General features: G+C 33.7%; 2 protein-coding genes across 2 annotated transcripts in view; one reads left to right on the top strand and one right to left on the bottom strand.

Moving 5' to 3' along the window:
• Window positions 1–16,902, top strand: part of LOC124181471 (heparan-sulfate 6-O-sulfotransferase 1) — a 520,983-nt gene that overhangs the window by 469,896 nt on the left and 34,185 nt on the right. The window lies entirely within an intron of this gene.
• On the bottom strand, window positions 2,285–16,731 carry LOC124181478 (mitochondrial folate transporter/carrier). The gene is made up of 6 exons (XM_046568096.1): window positions 16,316–16,731; window positions 13,302–13,455; window positions 11,239–11,491; window positions 9,923–10,036; window positions 8,475–8,620; window positions 2,285–2,729 (listed from the first exon to the last, which is right to left on the bottom strand). The coding sequence occupies exons 1-6, from the start codon at window positions 16,467–16,469 to the stop codon at window positions 2,528–2,530; spliced, it is 1,023 nt and encodes a 340-aa protein (XP_046424052.1). The 5' UTR covers window positions 16,470–16,731; the 3' UTR covers window positions 2,285–2,527.

Here is a 16,902-nt window from a genome sequence, read left to right as displayed (position 1 = left end):
TAGTGCCTATATAATTTCACTTCTGTAATATAGAATCTAGAGTTCTAGGCATGCAGAATAAGCGCTCGTCTCTCTAAACTTTCTAATCCGGCGATGAAAAGTTAAACCAGTGTTTCCCAAAGTGCAAGAGCTTCGTGCACGTATTTGCTAATATATTCTAAATGTATATTGATGGTATCAATATTTCGCAATACTTGGAAAAAAAACATATTTTTATCAAATTCCCCTGTAATTGTGATTCGGTGGCAGAAATTTGACGGTCTCGCTCGCAATGCCCAACTGTACCGAATGTATCCACGATATCCATCTTTGTCACATGATTAAAATGGTTCAAGACTATATGCTCAAAATCAATTTCGTTAGTGTATGCCGATTATCTTTATCGTCGGTCACCAAACATCGATCGGAAAACTACAGCTAAATAAATTTCCGTCACGAATAAAAGTACTGTTGCATCGAAGATCGAGTACGAATTCAAACGGAGAAGTCAGCGTTGCAACCTTAATAGGCATGAATAATGCCGCGATTTCCGTTCAAGCTGCAAATATAATCGTATGTATGTACATTGTACACACATATACTGGTTTTCAAAATTTCATTGCAAAAGAGTACGAATCAAAAGCGGTTTACACAATTGCAGCGCGTTGTGGTTACCGAAATCTTTCAATTAATGTTCGAGAATATTTTCATCATGAGAGCAGCACTGCTGCTGAAATATCGACAATATGCGATGTAAACCGGTATTCGCATAGAAATGGTAGAGGTTAACCGCACGGCGGACAGTCCTGACCGAATGAAGAACTTTCACGGTGAAGCCAAAGGACATCGTAAGCATCTCAATTTATGACTAAACAGGATTAGGACAGTGTCGCTTTACACTCGTGCAAATGCGAACGATTTTTGTATGCGCTTCGAAAGTGGCGTGACAAGTTTAACAGTTTTACGTTATCTCACAAGTAGATAAAATTATTTTTACTTTACTTTGCTACGATTTATGTAATTAACGCACGGGCTATTCCATGCCAACTAATCCGTTCATTGAGACTAGTTTTTTAATAAAAAACAATTTACGGTCGAAAAATCAATCACACAGCAAACGTTTACCTGAAAACGATAGGAGGTTGGATATTGTAGGGATCAAAAAACGTGAAAACCGAACTATTCGTTAGAAACGATTATAATAATTTCCCCCTTCGCGGAAAATGGAAAAACGGAGGTTCGAAGAGAAAAGAATTTGGTTAATCAGATTTCTTTAATTCCTACGGCCTCTTAAAATCAATTATTACATCACCATGCGATTACAATTCATTCATCTTCCGTATTTCTATGCCGTTGCAGAAAAGAAGATGTATGTATTAGCTAACTCTACTGGTAGAATGACACAGGGCAGTAAAATAAATGAATTAGAGGGACGCGATCCATTTTCCCACAGTTTATTTTTGACTACATTACCTTGTTACACGTTGACCAAGGTTCTTTTCGATTGTTACAGCTTTTTATTACTTATTACTACCTAGCATATTCTCAGAGTTAAGTTTTCAACATTATTGCCATGTCGTTCCGAATATAAGTCGAGATTTTTAATGCTTGTACGTGAATCAAAAAATATGTACCGAATTATATGCAGAATTGGCTTTATTATAGATATATTTATATAATAATTACCGAACTCAACTTACATGTGGGGTCAAATTATATTCGGAACAATATTGAAGTAGATTGCGTAGATATACAATAAATACAATAATTTACTGGATTCTGTAACAATAATTAATGTTCAATACTTAAAGAGTGCGTTTAAACGAAATATGCACGTCTATTGAACAAAATATACAACTTGTGCACTGAACGAAGGATTAGAATGATACGCCCGCGCATCGAAAGCTTAAAAGTAAATACAAGATGTTTGGAAATATTCGTATGCTTATATTCCTTGCAAGCCAGAAAGTAAGACAAAGGAAATGCGAAGGAAAATAGACGCAAAATGAAACATAGTACGCCGACGTATGCAAGCATGTGATAATGAAAATTTGTTGTTCATGTAGTATTTTGTCCTCAATACATTCATCCTGTCTGATCAGTGATTTCATCCACTTGCACATATCTGGAACTACTCGCGATCTCGAGCATGGATTTAAATTCTACCAACTAAAATGTGTATCGGGTGTTTTTAAGAATTTACTATGCAATTCATTGTAGTATTTTGAAAAGAAGATTGTATTTTCCATAATGTACTAGTTGTTATCTTTCAATTAAACGATCTGGTTACAATAAAATGCAGAGGCTGATGAAAGGATTATAATGGCAGGAACATTCAAATACTCCTATCTTTACAAAATTCAAATTTAACATTAACAACTTATAGTTACACTTGCAAGTAACGAAATTCAGTACATAGTCTGTTTGGAACATAAAAACATGCAATGGTGAACCTTTCAGTCATTGCTCTTCACTGTCCGAATATCTTGAACAGTCTTTGAATTATATGGATAACTTCCGAATGGGTCGGTTCTGCGGGGAGGTGGACTCAATTCGCTGTTACCTCAGTTTTTGACGTGTTCAATATAGCGACAGCGGTAGTTGCCGGTAAATCCTCCGTGCGGGATGACTTGGCGCGTAGCAGTTTGTAGGAAACGTTCTCATAGGTGACGAATGTGATGATAGTCGCGGGCGTCACTCTGACAAGATTAGGGCCTAACCCTTTGTAAAAGCCACGCCAACCTTCACCCCTGTAACCACCAGCAATACTTTATTTCACTAATGGATCTCAGCAATAAATTCCGGTTCTTAAAAAGTTACGTTCTTTTACACATCGCCGAGAATATCTCAACGCGTCTCTCAACGTTTGGTATTAGTTTCACGTACGATTATTGACGCAAATCAGACCCCATTTTGCGATAAAACTTGGGCGCACTAAGCACGCGAATTAAAAAGAAGTAACACGTACGAGGGAACGGAATCATGAAACTTTATTCAAATAAGTAATTACGTTTTTGATTTGAATTGCATGTAATTCTCGAGTATTTACATTTTCATCTTGGTGCTCGTTCAACAATATATAAACAAAGTAATCGTCAAGGTGTCATCTTATTTAAAACAAATTTTGAATAAAATATTAGCCACTTCACATACCGTAGACAAAAAAAAAAAAAAAAGAAAAAAAGAAACAAACACGAAATAAACAAATCTCCAACAGATAAGCACACGAATAAGATACGATATAAATTTGTTTGGTTTGCAAGAGCACATGCTGCACAAATCAAACATGGCAATGATATCGCAAATTACGATTACGTTCCATGAATTATCCACTGCACACATAACGAGATACCTACACATCTGTACATAGCAAAAGTCTGCTGTTAGTGGTTTTCATTGCAGGTACTTCAAAGCAGTACGACACAAATATTTTACATTTTTCTATTCGTAGTCAATTCCTTTGTTATACCACGGCTATACTGGTTTCCAAAATATTATAACAATTACAATTGTTCGGACATATTTTTTTTCTTGGACAAAGCTAAATTTTTTTACCATCTGAATCTTGCAAGTTTTCTTATCTTTCACATCAACGACTCGAGTGACAAAATACCAAAGAGTTATTAGAGTTATTTCATTGCCAACAAAATTTTGTCCCAAAGCTTTGCATTCAGTGCTGAAATACTTTATAACCTCTTCTGCAATCGATCGGAATAGTTCCAGTTAATTGCGTCAGGTAATCGCAATGCGAATAATAAGTCGGTGACAAAGTTGAGAGCGAATAAAAAAGTTATAAGTTCGATTCAAGTTGCAGTAAATGAAGTTGACAATCTGATCGGTGTCGGTATTATTATACGCGCTATGTTTTCGTTATACCAGTCGTTTGAGAACACATGATTGGATTAAAAATCGTACTGCTGGTGGTTCACCTAGGTTTAACCTATGCACTTACCGTTCGTACATCTAGACGTACGAGTAGAACAGTTGATTGCATTGTATCGGATGAATCAAGTCAAGTTTACACACTAAAGATAAATAATCTTTTCAAAATATGAAGGAAGATATCGATTCAGCTATAGTCGATCGCAGATGCAAATGCCAAATACGTTTTTTCTCAACATGACGAATTTACCTGCAATTTGCAAATGTGCAGCACCGTCAAAATGAAAAATCACGTGCGTACATTTTCAATGGCATGACATCATTGGTGAGTAATTACAGACCAACTAAGTTTACGATACATTTTTTTTCTTTTCTTTTTTTCGCGACACATACATGATCGTACACATTGAAGAATTATATTTAGTTAAAACCTACATTTCATTGTTAAATCAGTTTCATTTTTGAATGGCGATACAGTTTAGAATTTGAAGCATTTGATCCGAAAGCATGAAACTCTTAATCATAATTTGTTATCTTCATACTCATAAACCTAGGTGCAACAAAATTGAAGAATTAGTCTTTCAATGTTTTTCACTATCTGAAACATTCAATATGTGCACTGAAAGTATGGTTAAGAATGTAAATTAAGCTTGTAAATCGATTATTTAAAAAGATCCAGTTTGTTTGGAGCAAAGTTTGAAAGATACAAGACAATTTTTTGCGAATCAATCTACAATTATACAATATCTGGATAAAAAATATATTGCAAAATCAATTCGATAAATTTTTTCATCAAAGTATTAGATCGATTACTTCGTTAAAAACCTAACGCTTATTCTCGTTTTTATAATTCTTATTAAAATTCTGATCGCTTTTGAAGCAAACTGTCAACGGATCAGAATATAAATGACGAATGAAAATGTGGTTGTGGGATTCAAAGCACCCCGTATCTCAGTTTCCATTGCGATATATAATCAAATAAACCCATAGAAGAAAAAATGACATGATCAGCATAAAACAAAAAAGTTCAAGCCATGACACTTTGTATGGACTTCGGGTATTGTGAGATTGGGCGGTCCGTGTTACTGTAATACTAGTATTTCGGTATAACGATCTAGATTCCTTCGATTCTTGCCTGCGGTTAAATAATTTGGAATGCAACCATTTTCCAAAGCAGTGTGTATATGAATGAAAAATTGAATCTGTGTGCAATTTCACAATTCTTAATGTAATACGAATGAGCATGTACGTGAATTTTTCATTCCGAATGAAATTGCGGCATAATGAATGAAATTGGAGAAAGTGCCTTGAATTAGGTACAAAGCCATGAAAAGCACAAAACCATGTTGAATTAAGGGCGTTTTCAGCTAGTTCGGAAAGTACTCATCGACATCTTTCTAAATGTGCAAACACACATTTTGTCTTGACATGTTAGCACATTACTGCACATACGATATCATATGAAGGATTTGAACTACAGAGAAAAAATCAATTACTTATACGTTGATTACCCTACAAATTATTGGTCAACAATCTAGGGTCCACGATGTTGATTTGACTGTAATTTTTATCACTTCCAGTGGACATAGAGATAATCCCCCTCCCTTCCAAAGGGTTAAACCTCAAGAACCTAATATTTACGCAATGCCTGCGAATTTAGAATGCATCGAGTTCCGTTCTTGAATTTGTGTACTCGTACTGTTTTGCATGTAAATTAACATTGTTGAACGAGAAAAAAATTGCTATTTGAATAAGAGAATAAACTTTTATTTTTGGCAATTACTTCGAAAAATAATATTGAATTCTGAGAGTGAAATTTATCACGTACATATCACTGTTGTTCATTTTCATTCCAAATGAAACGCACCCGGTACAAATTCGAGAAAGAAATGTAATCCCCTTTTAGTTCCAACATAAATAGGCAGGTTTCTCATAAACGGTGACTTTCAGAAAACTGGATGTCTAAGAATCGAGGGATTATCGGAACTCTGTGCTCACTAGAAGTGGTTAAAAACGGTTTGTCGCAGTTCAAATACTTTTCGACATCTCTGATGTGTCAGCTTAAATTTACTTTCGTGAATTATGAAGAAAATAAAAAGTTCTCATGCGGAATGAATGTTATCCCATTAAAGAAACATCCCAACAAATAGAAAACTAATCGTAGCTAAATGATGTTCAGATTGTTTATGAATAATCCCGCTAAGTAGAGAAAACTGTTGTGACGATAAGCAATGCAGTAAAATGTAGAATATTTTGAGTTAACCATAAGATGACACTTAATTTTGAATATTACTAATAAAATCAGTGATAAGAATAATCACAATAAAAATCATAGTAATGATAATAAAATTGGTTAGCAAAAAGAGACTATCACATACAGCACACAGAGAAAGAAAATAAAATTGCAACTAAATTGGTAATGTCAAAGATAATATTATCGATATTAATGATATATCATGAAAATAAGTTTGATAACTATCAGCGCAATGCAAGGCTTTGGTTAAAATTAATTCGACTTTGTGGATGTTGAGCACATGACTTCGACAATGGTCGAGGTCATGGTTTTTATAATGGACAAGGTTGATAATTATTTGGTGGCACGAAAGTGTGTTATGAGCTTATCTTATGAATAATAGTTCGAAAATAAAACCTTCCAAGATACAGATTAATATTTATATTTGTTTAAGAAATTCATGTATAGATAATATTAACATTATATAATAACTTATAGATTATTTTGTCTCTTAAATTCTTTTCTATACGGTACTTTTTTTTTTTTTTCTTTCATGTTTTCCAAGCGATCTAAGAATAAAGAGTTTTAAAGAGAGATGTTCATTTTCATGGCTAACATAAATAAATTGTACTAATATTTACAGATTGCGACGATATATATTCATAACTGTTACTTATCAAGCAGTCATAATCAAACTGTCATGATTTATTAGTTGCTGAGATTTTATGTGCCATAAATTGATCCAAATGTTATATAAATATTTATCGAATATTTTTTATCGTCACAGCAATAATCTACTGTTATTCTCGGAAATTTTTTCAATACCACCTAACCACATTCGTGGCCACGAATAATAATTGTATCATCAGTTTTCAACTATTCAATAACAGATCAATGCGGCATAATTTCAAACACCAATTAGACATTTATTAACTGTATCTTTGAGAAGTTCATTATCTAATTCACACCTTGACGTAGGTCCTTCAATTTTGTTACGTATTCTCGAAAAAATATTCATCAATATTTTCACAATGCTTGATCACTCTCAACCGATAATGAAGAGGATTATTAAAAAAGGCTGTGTCAATTTTTGAAAATAATTTTCGTTCTTTAGAAAACATTGGTCTCGGCACATACATACTTTCTACTGAAAAAATTACAAATATAGAAAAAAAAAAGGTACTAACAAACAGCTTTTTTAACTCTCCTCTTCAAACGTACTTCAATTCAAATGTTTTCTTTTGGATTTAAAGTTTCATTCAAATAAATACATATACGTTCATTGTATTTCAGCGTATTAGAAATTATATGACTAAATGTTTCCAAGTAATCACTGCGCTTGTAAAAGTAAAATATATGTAAAGGATATCGAGTAAGAAAAGGAAAAGAAACAGTAAAACATACTACATAAGTCAGAAGTGAAAGTTCACTTCGATATTGATCTATTTGTATTGCAATTTCACATGAGCTTATCTTGAAATATCATATGAGCAGAAACCAACATTTGCCAACTGAAGTGATTTGAAATATATCACGAAAAAAAAGAAAAGAAAAAAGATGTAGAGAGGATCTAGTTTAACTGCAATTCAGATTCATCTTTTAGCAATCCATTATCCGCTAGACATAATACAAGATGAAATAAATTATTATAGGTATTGCCCGTACATTTTACACGTTATTAACCCTTTCAATGTTTGCCGCTCATATGCGTCAAAAACACAACTGTCCACCTAATGAAAAGAATTATACAATTTAATACTGGGTAATCTAATCTTTAAAATTTCATGACTTTTCTTTGTCAGACATATTTTGTATTCTTCTTCTCAGTGAAAAGCATAATTAGCAATAAAAAAAAAAAAAAAAAAGTAACATTTCTCGCAAGGGAATTCATAATAGAATTTGGCAATATCTATGTAAAAGAATAATGAATTACTTTCCTAGATAGTATTGCAGTACACGTGTATGGACAAGTACATAAGAATTGTAGGTCGAATTCACTATTCTGTCACAAACATGGGATTGAAGTAACGAATGTGTAACATCACGTGAAATATAAAGCTTAACTTCGAGTTACTGCGCAAATAAGAGTTCCTAAGCCAAGTAATGAATTTAAATTTAAATTCAACCACTTGCATTGTATCTAACTAATATCATTTTTATAAAATGATAATAAAAATTATCTAAAGTCATTAAAATTATACGTGAAATCAATTGTCTAGAATCACTTATATCGTTTTGACTGATTGAATCTCATCGTAGGTGTAAGTGAGGGGCTTAGTTTGCAAATTTTTCATAAATCAGCATAACCAGACAAATGTTTGGCAAAACGTGTAACAGGTAGGGTGTGAACCCTTTATAAAATCCCCTAGCTTTTTCTAACCTCCATGTTAGTTGAATACAATGCCAAGTTCCTCTGTAGTCGTGATGGTGATCCTGAAGTCGAGCCCTCACTACTTGATACGGGTACGTCGCCATAGCAGCGAACAATTTTGATAAGGCGGCAAAACCAATATAATCCGTTGTACTCTGCAAAGAAATGAAAAGAGGAAATATTAATACAGAATTAAAATCATTTGTTAAGATTAATATACACGTGAGAAATGTTGCCAGTCATAATAGATGATAATTAAGAGCTTTGAGTTATTCCTAATTCATCGTCGTTCTCTTCTTTCCGTTCATATTTCATATTTCCAGTAATGGTATTCTTAATTCATTTCAAACTACTTCCGGATTCCATAAATAAACTTTGTGGTCGTTATGCCATTTTTAAATTGTTGTATATTATCATTATTATAATTCAGTATATTATCATGAGTACAAGGTACTGCTGTTATATGATATATGTCTATTATATGGATAAGGATCTTACAATGAATAGCTGGGACTCTCTTGGAGGTTTAACTTGGGTATGAAAATGACCTATTAGGTCAAAGTGCAAAACAGAGAGTTTTAGTTGAAGCATGTATGCATTCTTATATAGGCAAGTCATTCAAGTGGGAAGTTCAATTCGGTATTTTTCGTATTTCTTTTTAATATAGTGCATGTCTGTAAATTTAGCGAATAAAAAATGAGAGGATCGGAACGTTTGGAAATGTCTTCTAATTTAGAAATCAAGAAATTATACGAAAAAGTTAATTTGGGTTTTCTTCAAAATTTTTTTTCGTAAACAAAATTTCTTCTGCCGAAATGAGTATAAATTTTTTAGTATTCTTACTTAAAATACCTCCTTGCAGGGAGTTTTTTTTTTAGTTGAGCTGTTTTAGATAAATATTGAGATAAAAAGAAAACTTAAAATTAAAGTTACATTCTCGAGTGTAGAGCAGTTAACTAATAATGGAGGTAAGGGGTAGAAATTTGGTTGAAAGTAACTTATTGTCATGACCAAGTGCGGAGCAAGAAGCTTTGCCAGCGTCTTCACACGCTGACCAAATGGACCGTTCAATATCATGGTAAAAATAAATCATATCGCAAAATAGTTTTTGTTTCAATTGTCAACTAGATATATGTGGCCACAGTTTACTTTGATCAGAATTTGAGAGCTTAGAAAATTAGCTACACAATCGAGGATTTGTTTCACTTCAAACTTAGCTTTAAACTGCACAAAATTTTAGCAAAACTAACGTAATTTGCGATTACACATCAGAGTAATATGTTAATAAAGGGTGACAGATCGTACAATACCTGTATTTAGAAATGAATTTAACAAGGAACATAATGCACGCGGTTTATGCTATATCTATTGTAGATCTATTTTCAAAATTACGCTTAGACTTGAAGGATAACTAGCAGCATTCTATTTTTTTTTTTTTTTTTTCAAATACTACTTACCAGTTTTGTGTCTATGGGTAATCCTCGGTAGTCGTTATAGCTATTCTTCATTTCCTCATACGTCATAAACTGAAGCGCGCCGTGTGAGACACCGAACATTCCGGGAACAAGACCCTATTCGAAAAAAAGTGCGATTAAAACTTCAGAAATTTCAATGTGTAGAAAGTATTGCAATTCGGATTTCAGATTTGAATGTAAAAAGAGCCCATTTTCAGAGGCACAAAATTCTTGGCCATTCTGTTTACATGGGAAGGCTTTTTCCTGGGATAAGATCGAAAGAAAATTCATCAATGATGATGTTTCGCCATTGTTTGAGGTTGTCCTCAAATTTTATTACCTAGTCAAGTTTCGGCCAGATTCTCTGTTGCATTGAGCAAAACGTTGTGAAAATAAAACATCTATACCACGTTAAAGAAATAATGCAAAGATGTTGAAGCGATAATTTTTCAACATCCTGAAGTTGCTCAAGGGGGGTGGTAAATTTTTTTGTGCTTGATTAGCAGATCCATAATCTTTGAAAAACAGCTATTCGTACAGAAAGTTTCGTAAATAACTAACAATTACGTGTTTGAGAGATACTAGTTTGATCTTTATTCTAAGCTTCAAAAGTAGAAAGATTGTCTACAATTGGTCAAGTTATGACATCATCAACAGCTAGCAGGATTCTTGTCAAACCTGTACCTTTCACCTCATGATGTTGTTCATTATGTGAAACAAAAAATCTGTATACTCTTAATTTCAAAACACTTATAGTTATAGTTGGAATTAAAAATTTCGATATTGTCACTGTACTTTTTATTTTTGATACGTTTTCCGTATTTTTATGGAATTTCAACACATTTGGAAACTACAATTCCCAGTCTAGTTGGAGCACAGATCATTTTAGTTCCCGTAAAAACAACGTATCGGAATGGAATGTGAAAAATTTTATCAAAATCATATGAACGATTTGGAAATTACCATACGAAAAGAGTTGAATAACATTGTTTCGAATAAAATGAGTGCAATGTTAAAAAACTATAAGCCATTTGTAAAATTTTAGAGGTTGAAATAAAGATGAAACTACCATCTTTCAGCCATACAATCGGTGATTATTTGCGACTGTATCTATAGCACTTATTCAGAATTAACTTGAAAATTAAGTGTGAAAGGACGACCACCCCTTTAAGAATAAATGTGCTTCCAAAAGACACAAGACGGTTACGAGAATGGTTGATCAGTGCAAGAAATATTTTGTACTGTATTATACTTCATTCTAGTTTCATACAAAAGGGCTCTTTGTCTTTTACTTTTTTATTTTACACAGTGAAAATTACCTTGTAGAGTCCTCGAATACCCTCTGTTTTATATATTTTGGTGAGAGCATCAACCAAGCCGGAGTACCTTTTGCTTTCTGCAAGATTCACATCACTTGTATATTGAAGGCAAAGCCGCGTCTTAACTACCCAGATTGGATTCGTTATTAACAGTGTCATAATCCCAGCATCGGCTGCAGCCAACATGTGCATTACTGGGCCCACAGGCTTCTTTGCATTTCCACCTTGAATCCATGTTTTTATTGTGTTATAGCTATAAAAAATGGAAATAGATATTAGCACGAGGAATGAAACAACAATCGTGCAACACTATAATTATAGATGCATTCATTTTACTTTCCCTTAACCGGGTTCATGGATTTAGCAAGATGTAGTTACTACAAAAGTGTTTCAAAAATTGATCAACAATTAATCAATCATCTCATTTCTAGAGATGGTAAATATTTTTAAGTTGCTAGCATCACAGTGTACACTATTTTACAAACAACCAATATGCGATTAATACATTGCTTATTATACTCCCGTATATTATACTGTAGATCAGATAGTGCAAAAAGTTGAACACAAATAATGTTTACATATACATTCCCTAAATTAAAAATATTATCTTAATAAATAAATGCGTAAATACAAAACAGAATAATGATTACAAGGAATCATGTGCTGTTTTTGATTCAGTAGTTGCTCAGTGATCTACAAAATGTGTATGGCAATGAATCAAATACAAGTTCATTGAACTAAGCCTATAGTTCTTGGTAATGCCCAGTAGAGATGATTTAAGTATTTTTTAATGGAATCGATTTTTAATAACGCACAAGGCAATTACTGAATTGGTTGGGTCAATAAATTTTTTTCTGTGCATCATGTCATTGAGGGATTTTATAAATAATCGGTTCGAATTAGTATGAAAATGGTATGACGCCTCACTGCTACGAGTTAAATACATACAAGATTTAGGGCTCTTATTAGTTACTGGTTAGTTGAAAAAAAGTTGGCCAGATAGAGATCACACGATCACAAGGGTCAGAAACCTAAGAAAAAATAAAGGAAGTTGAAAAAATTGGAAAATTGAATCTGATATAAAATTAATTAATTATGTATAATTAATTCGTACAACTGCAGATGAGAATGGGAGAATTATTATTACTGAATACAGACTTTTATGCTCTCTACTGTATTGTTACATTTATTAAATAAGTTGTAATAAATGATAAGAACATTGACGGCAATAGTTTTTTTCATACCAATGTTAAAGAATTTAATGCTCATAGGCGGATATCGGCGAAATTTGATTGGAAATGACAAAAATATAATTGAATCAGGAGAAAGAAAATTTCTCCATAAAAATGTTGTTTGGAATATTAGATATGCAAATAAAAAAAAAAAAAAGAAGATAAATCTTTGATGATGACAATGCAAAAGGTAATGATATAAGTAGTTGCTCCTAAATCGGTCACATGATCCCATGCTCAAAACTTCTTGATACGTTCCACGAGATATCACAGAATTATGACCGTTGTAAATTTTCCTTTCAACTCTATTACTTAATACACTTTCTCATACTATTTATAGAATTATACTGAATAGAATATGGGGGTGTAATGTCCTAAAAGTGTATAGTTAAATACAGGACAACGAAGAAGATATTGGCTGATTAGATTTTACGCAGATAAACACATGGAGATGTATTGTTGGTTATTCCATTAGATCTAACCGAAACGGGATTGCTTTGTCGTAGAAGATCAGTTTGAAAGTAAAACAGATTTAATTTTTTACCCAGTGTAGAACAAACTTTAAAGAACTCGTTATCTTTTTTATGTTGCTGCTGATATTTACAACACAATTACAATATTCTCTTTTTACACAACCAAGCAAGTTAGTGTTATCTCTGTGAAGTTGACACTAGGAAGCTACGTAACGATGAAAAGTTTCTTGAAATTCAGGGAAATTGTACACACAGTTGTACAAGAATTTGTTCCTTTTTTTATTTTTACGTATAGCAAAGAAGGAAATCATGAATAACTATTGGCAGTAGAGAAAAGGCAAGCAATTTGAGCACTTACAAGAAAAAATAGAATCCCCAAGAGCTGCCTGAGCCCAGAATATTTGGTACTACCCCTCTGTAGAGGCCTCTCAGTCCCTCTGTCCTGTGGATTTCTACGAAGGCACCCCGAAGACCACTGTACTGTGGAGTAGAATGTGTGATGCCATCGTTAACTGCAAATGGAAAACATTAGTCTTGTAATAAAAGTACGGAATCTGGTGTTCATATTATGATTTGCGACCAGAGCGCATGTCGAGAACTGTTGAACAGCTAAGTTATGACTTATTGATACATAAGCCTTACATTTTACAACATTTCATCATTGACAGTGAGACGCGTTAAAATTGAAAGTTGTTGATAGCAGCGTAGCATCATCTCATGTCGCTCCCCTAAAACCTAAGACTTTTGTTTGGAAGATTATTCTATACAAAAATAGGGAATCGTTATAAGTTTAATTAACATTGTTATTTTGACCCGTCAAACTGGATTCGCGATGTGGGTGGAATTTTTGTAATTTGATATCGGACAACGACATTGCATTCACGGATTATTAGAAAAAATCATTTCATGTACATCACAATTTTGAGGAGTGTCTGAAAAATTCATTGATCCACGATACAAAAAGACATACTGATGTGTTGGAAAAAAATAGTCACTCTTGATCTAATATTTCGTTAAGTCAACATCACAAACTTGAATCTTCTGAATTTTCTAATCTGAAATTCAGTTTTTCATCCGGTACACAATACATCATCAAACTGAAGAAAACGTTGGGATTTTACCACATGTTCGTTGGAACATATCATAATGGTTTTAAAAAAAATCGCATCAATGCCAGATTCATATTAATTTATCTGAAGTAAAGTAATAATTAGTGAAAAAACAAGCATGAAAAATTTGTGCTGTTTTTTTGTTTTGGAAATATGTAAATTGAAAATTTGTTTTCTATGATACAGCTGTAACAATAACAAAAGAAAAAAAAAGGAAAGAATGTGATCAGCCTTAATCTGGGCTTGTAGATCAGTAATACGGTGAATATAACTAATTGTTTTGATGAAAAATATATCTCTTCCATATTGCGGAAGATATGTTTTCGAAACATTTATTATCCATAATTTTGTACATTTTATGAATAACGAATTAGGACGAAAATCTGATGTATTCACTTTCGTGATCAGATTGCTATTTTTCTTTTCCTGCATTATATTATGCCAGCATGGACTAAAGCCAGCAGCTTTATTTATTTAAAAATTGTCACAGCCAAAATTTTGAAAACACGAATGTTACGAGGTGAAAGCTTGTTGAACATTCTGTACTGAATTTTTCAATTAATTATAGAGTACCAAAGATTACCGTTACACTATTTAACTCGCTTTTTGCCTATAAAGATACACCTAAAAAAACATTCCTACTGATTATGAATTAAAGTATTGGAGAGTAGTCACGATAATGGCGTAAGTTTGTCGGCGAGATTCATTGATAGTTGGATATAAGGTAAAGCCACACAATCCAAAATATAGTACGCAAAAAAAGAAAAAACAAACACAATCAGATGCTGAGGTAAACGATTTTGTAAATTACAGAGGTGCAATTGGTAGAAGTAAAGAACAGCTTGGTAATATATAAGAGGCAATATCCGTCGTAAAATGTGCTGGCCCCTTACCAGAAACATGAGAAATTTTACCAGTTGCATTAGAACGTGTGAGATTGAAGATGTGAGTGTAAACCTTCACAAGCTGAGTTATTTTTGAAAATCCTACAAGGAAAAGTTTTAATCGCATATATAACGGACCTTCTTTAACTCGAATTAGACAGTTTTGTTTTGACATATCAACTTTTTGTGAGGAAAAATTAAAGATATTTGGTTTCAAATATATATTAATAAATAAAATGACAAACAATATTTTGGAAAACCAACTCCTTTAAAATTATTCTGAAACTACAAAACAATGATTTTTAATTCACTGTTTCGTTGCTTATTATTATCAACTTGAACCTCGTACGTAGACAGAATTTGCAGTGTATGAATGATTCATATGTACTTTGAAATATAAGTTTCTATTGTGGCACAATCTATATTGGCACAAGAACAACAGATCAACCGGACTGTGAAATATGTACGATGTGTTTAATCGTTGGATTAGCCACAAACATGGATCAATGATGTTTATGTTAGTAAGTGTCCAACAAAATTTACGTGAAAAATTTCGTCAGGGTTGAAGTTTGTAAGACTGATGTAACGATGTATTTTCATTGAAAATCGCTAGTTCACAAATTTTATGTTTGTCTACAAATCATTGAGGCGTAAAATATGCAAACAAAGCTCATATTCCACAAACATATCTTATTTAAAGGCATTTTAAATTTGTGAAACAGTAATTTTAACTCAATGTTTTGTTAGGTTAACGTCACTCATTTCAACCATGTAAATTTAAGAACTATGTATTTAGAAAATTTCAGGTTAGGGATTTCAGGATAAGCTGTTCATATCTTTGTTCTTCATGTATGGATGGATAAAGAAACAAAATGCATGCCTAATAAAAAACTGTTCAAGTGTTATTTTCCCTGTGCGTACGAACCCTGAATGGTAACAGTACTAGGAAAGTATCAATGTCTGCCATGACGCGCGTTGCTTGCTCAGTGATAACTCGCTAACGGGACAAAGAGCGATGAATTGTTGCCTGACGACGCCGATCGCTAATTAACTATGAATATTATATATACGAAAGAGACACGAACCGGCGATGCGATAGCTACGCATACCTACTTTGCATACACGTGGTAACTCAGTAGACGTGTTGCATCATATTATGCAGGAAATCTTATCGGCGAGAAAAAAAATAACCAATTTCAAAAATTCATAAATTCATAAATTGGCAAAAAGAACGCTCAAAACCGTTCCGGCATGACGTTTCGCTGAGGTTCGGGGGTACAGACCACGTGCACCGCAAGGGGACACTCGAAGCAATGACAGCTGAACGAGTCCGAAGGTTCGACACTTGCTCTGGCGGTGTTACATTGTCGTCTACTTACCGGCAAATCTGATTTTTATCAGGTCCAAGGGATGCAGCATCAAGGTCGACAAGACCCCGCCGGACAGACCAGCAATCAGATGTTCATATTTGACATGACTGAACACCGGGAGAACTCGCGTGGTTCCCGTCCCTGTGGTTTTTATCGTAGACATGTTGCGTGTGGACTCTTCGTGCGTTACTGAATTCTCGATTCTATCGTGTTCGGGTCGCAGATTTCCAACAGTCGTATCACAATCATTGTTTCCAGCAATGACAACACCACCGTCCGCCTCGGAACATTTCTTTTGACTCGTCGTAGTCACCGTTATTCTCGAAACAATCGAGAAACTGATATATCACGAGGTATATGGCTTACGTAACAAAATACGATGCTTCCTTGCGCTTACACGCCGCCATACTGAAACAGAGTTCCACTTCCATTGCACACATCGACGCGCAGACGTTCCGCGCATGCGGATACGACGGTCGTGTGACGTCGGCAAGGGGAGACGTTCTTGGACAAATTGAGTTCAGAGTGAGTGGCTGCGGTGAGTGGCACGGAGACCAGAGTCGTTGACTGAAGACTATAAAGGCAGTTACCCTTAT

This window comes from Neodiprion fabricii, chromosome 4, assembly GCF_021155785.1.
Source record: "Neodiprion fabricii isolate iyNeoFabr1 chromosome 4, iyNeoFabr1.1, whole genome shotgun sequence".
Classification (NCBI taxonomy): Eukaryota; Metazoa; Arthropoda; class Insecta; order Hymenoptera; family Diprionidae; genus Neodiprion; species Neodiprion fabricii.
This window is presented reverse-complemented; position numbering and strand designations above follow the sequence as displayed.

Coding starts and splice junctions, on each gene's coding strand:
- LOC124181478 (XM_046568096.1), bottom strand. CDS start 16,469: ATGTCTACGATAAAAACCACAGGGACGGGAACCACGCGAGTTCTCCCG. Junction 11,492..13,301: donor TGGGGATTCTATTTTTTCTT/GTAAGTGCTCAA, acceptor CATTTTTTATAG/CTATAACACAATAAAAACAT. Junction 8,621..9,922: donor TACCCATAGACACAAAACTG/GTAAGTAGTATT, acceptor ATTTCTTTGCAG/AGTACAACGGATTATATTGG.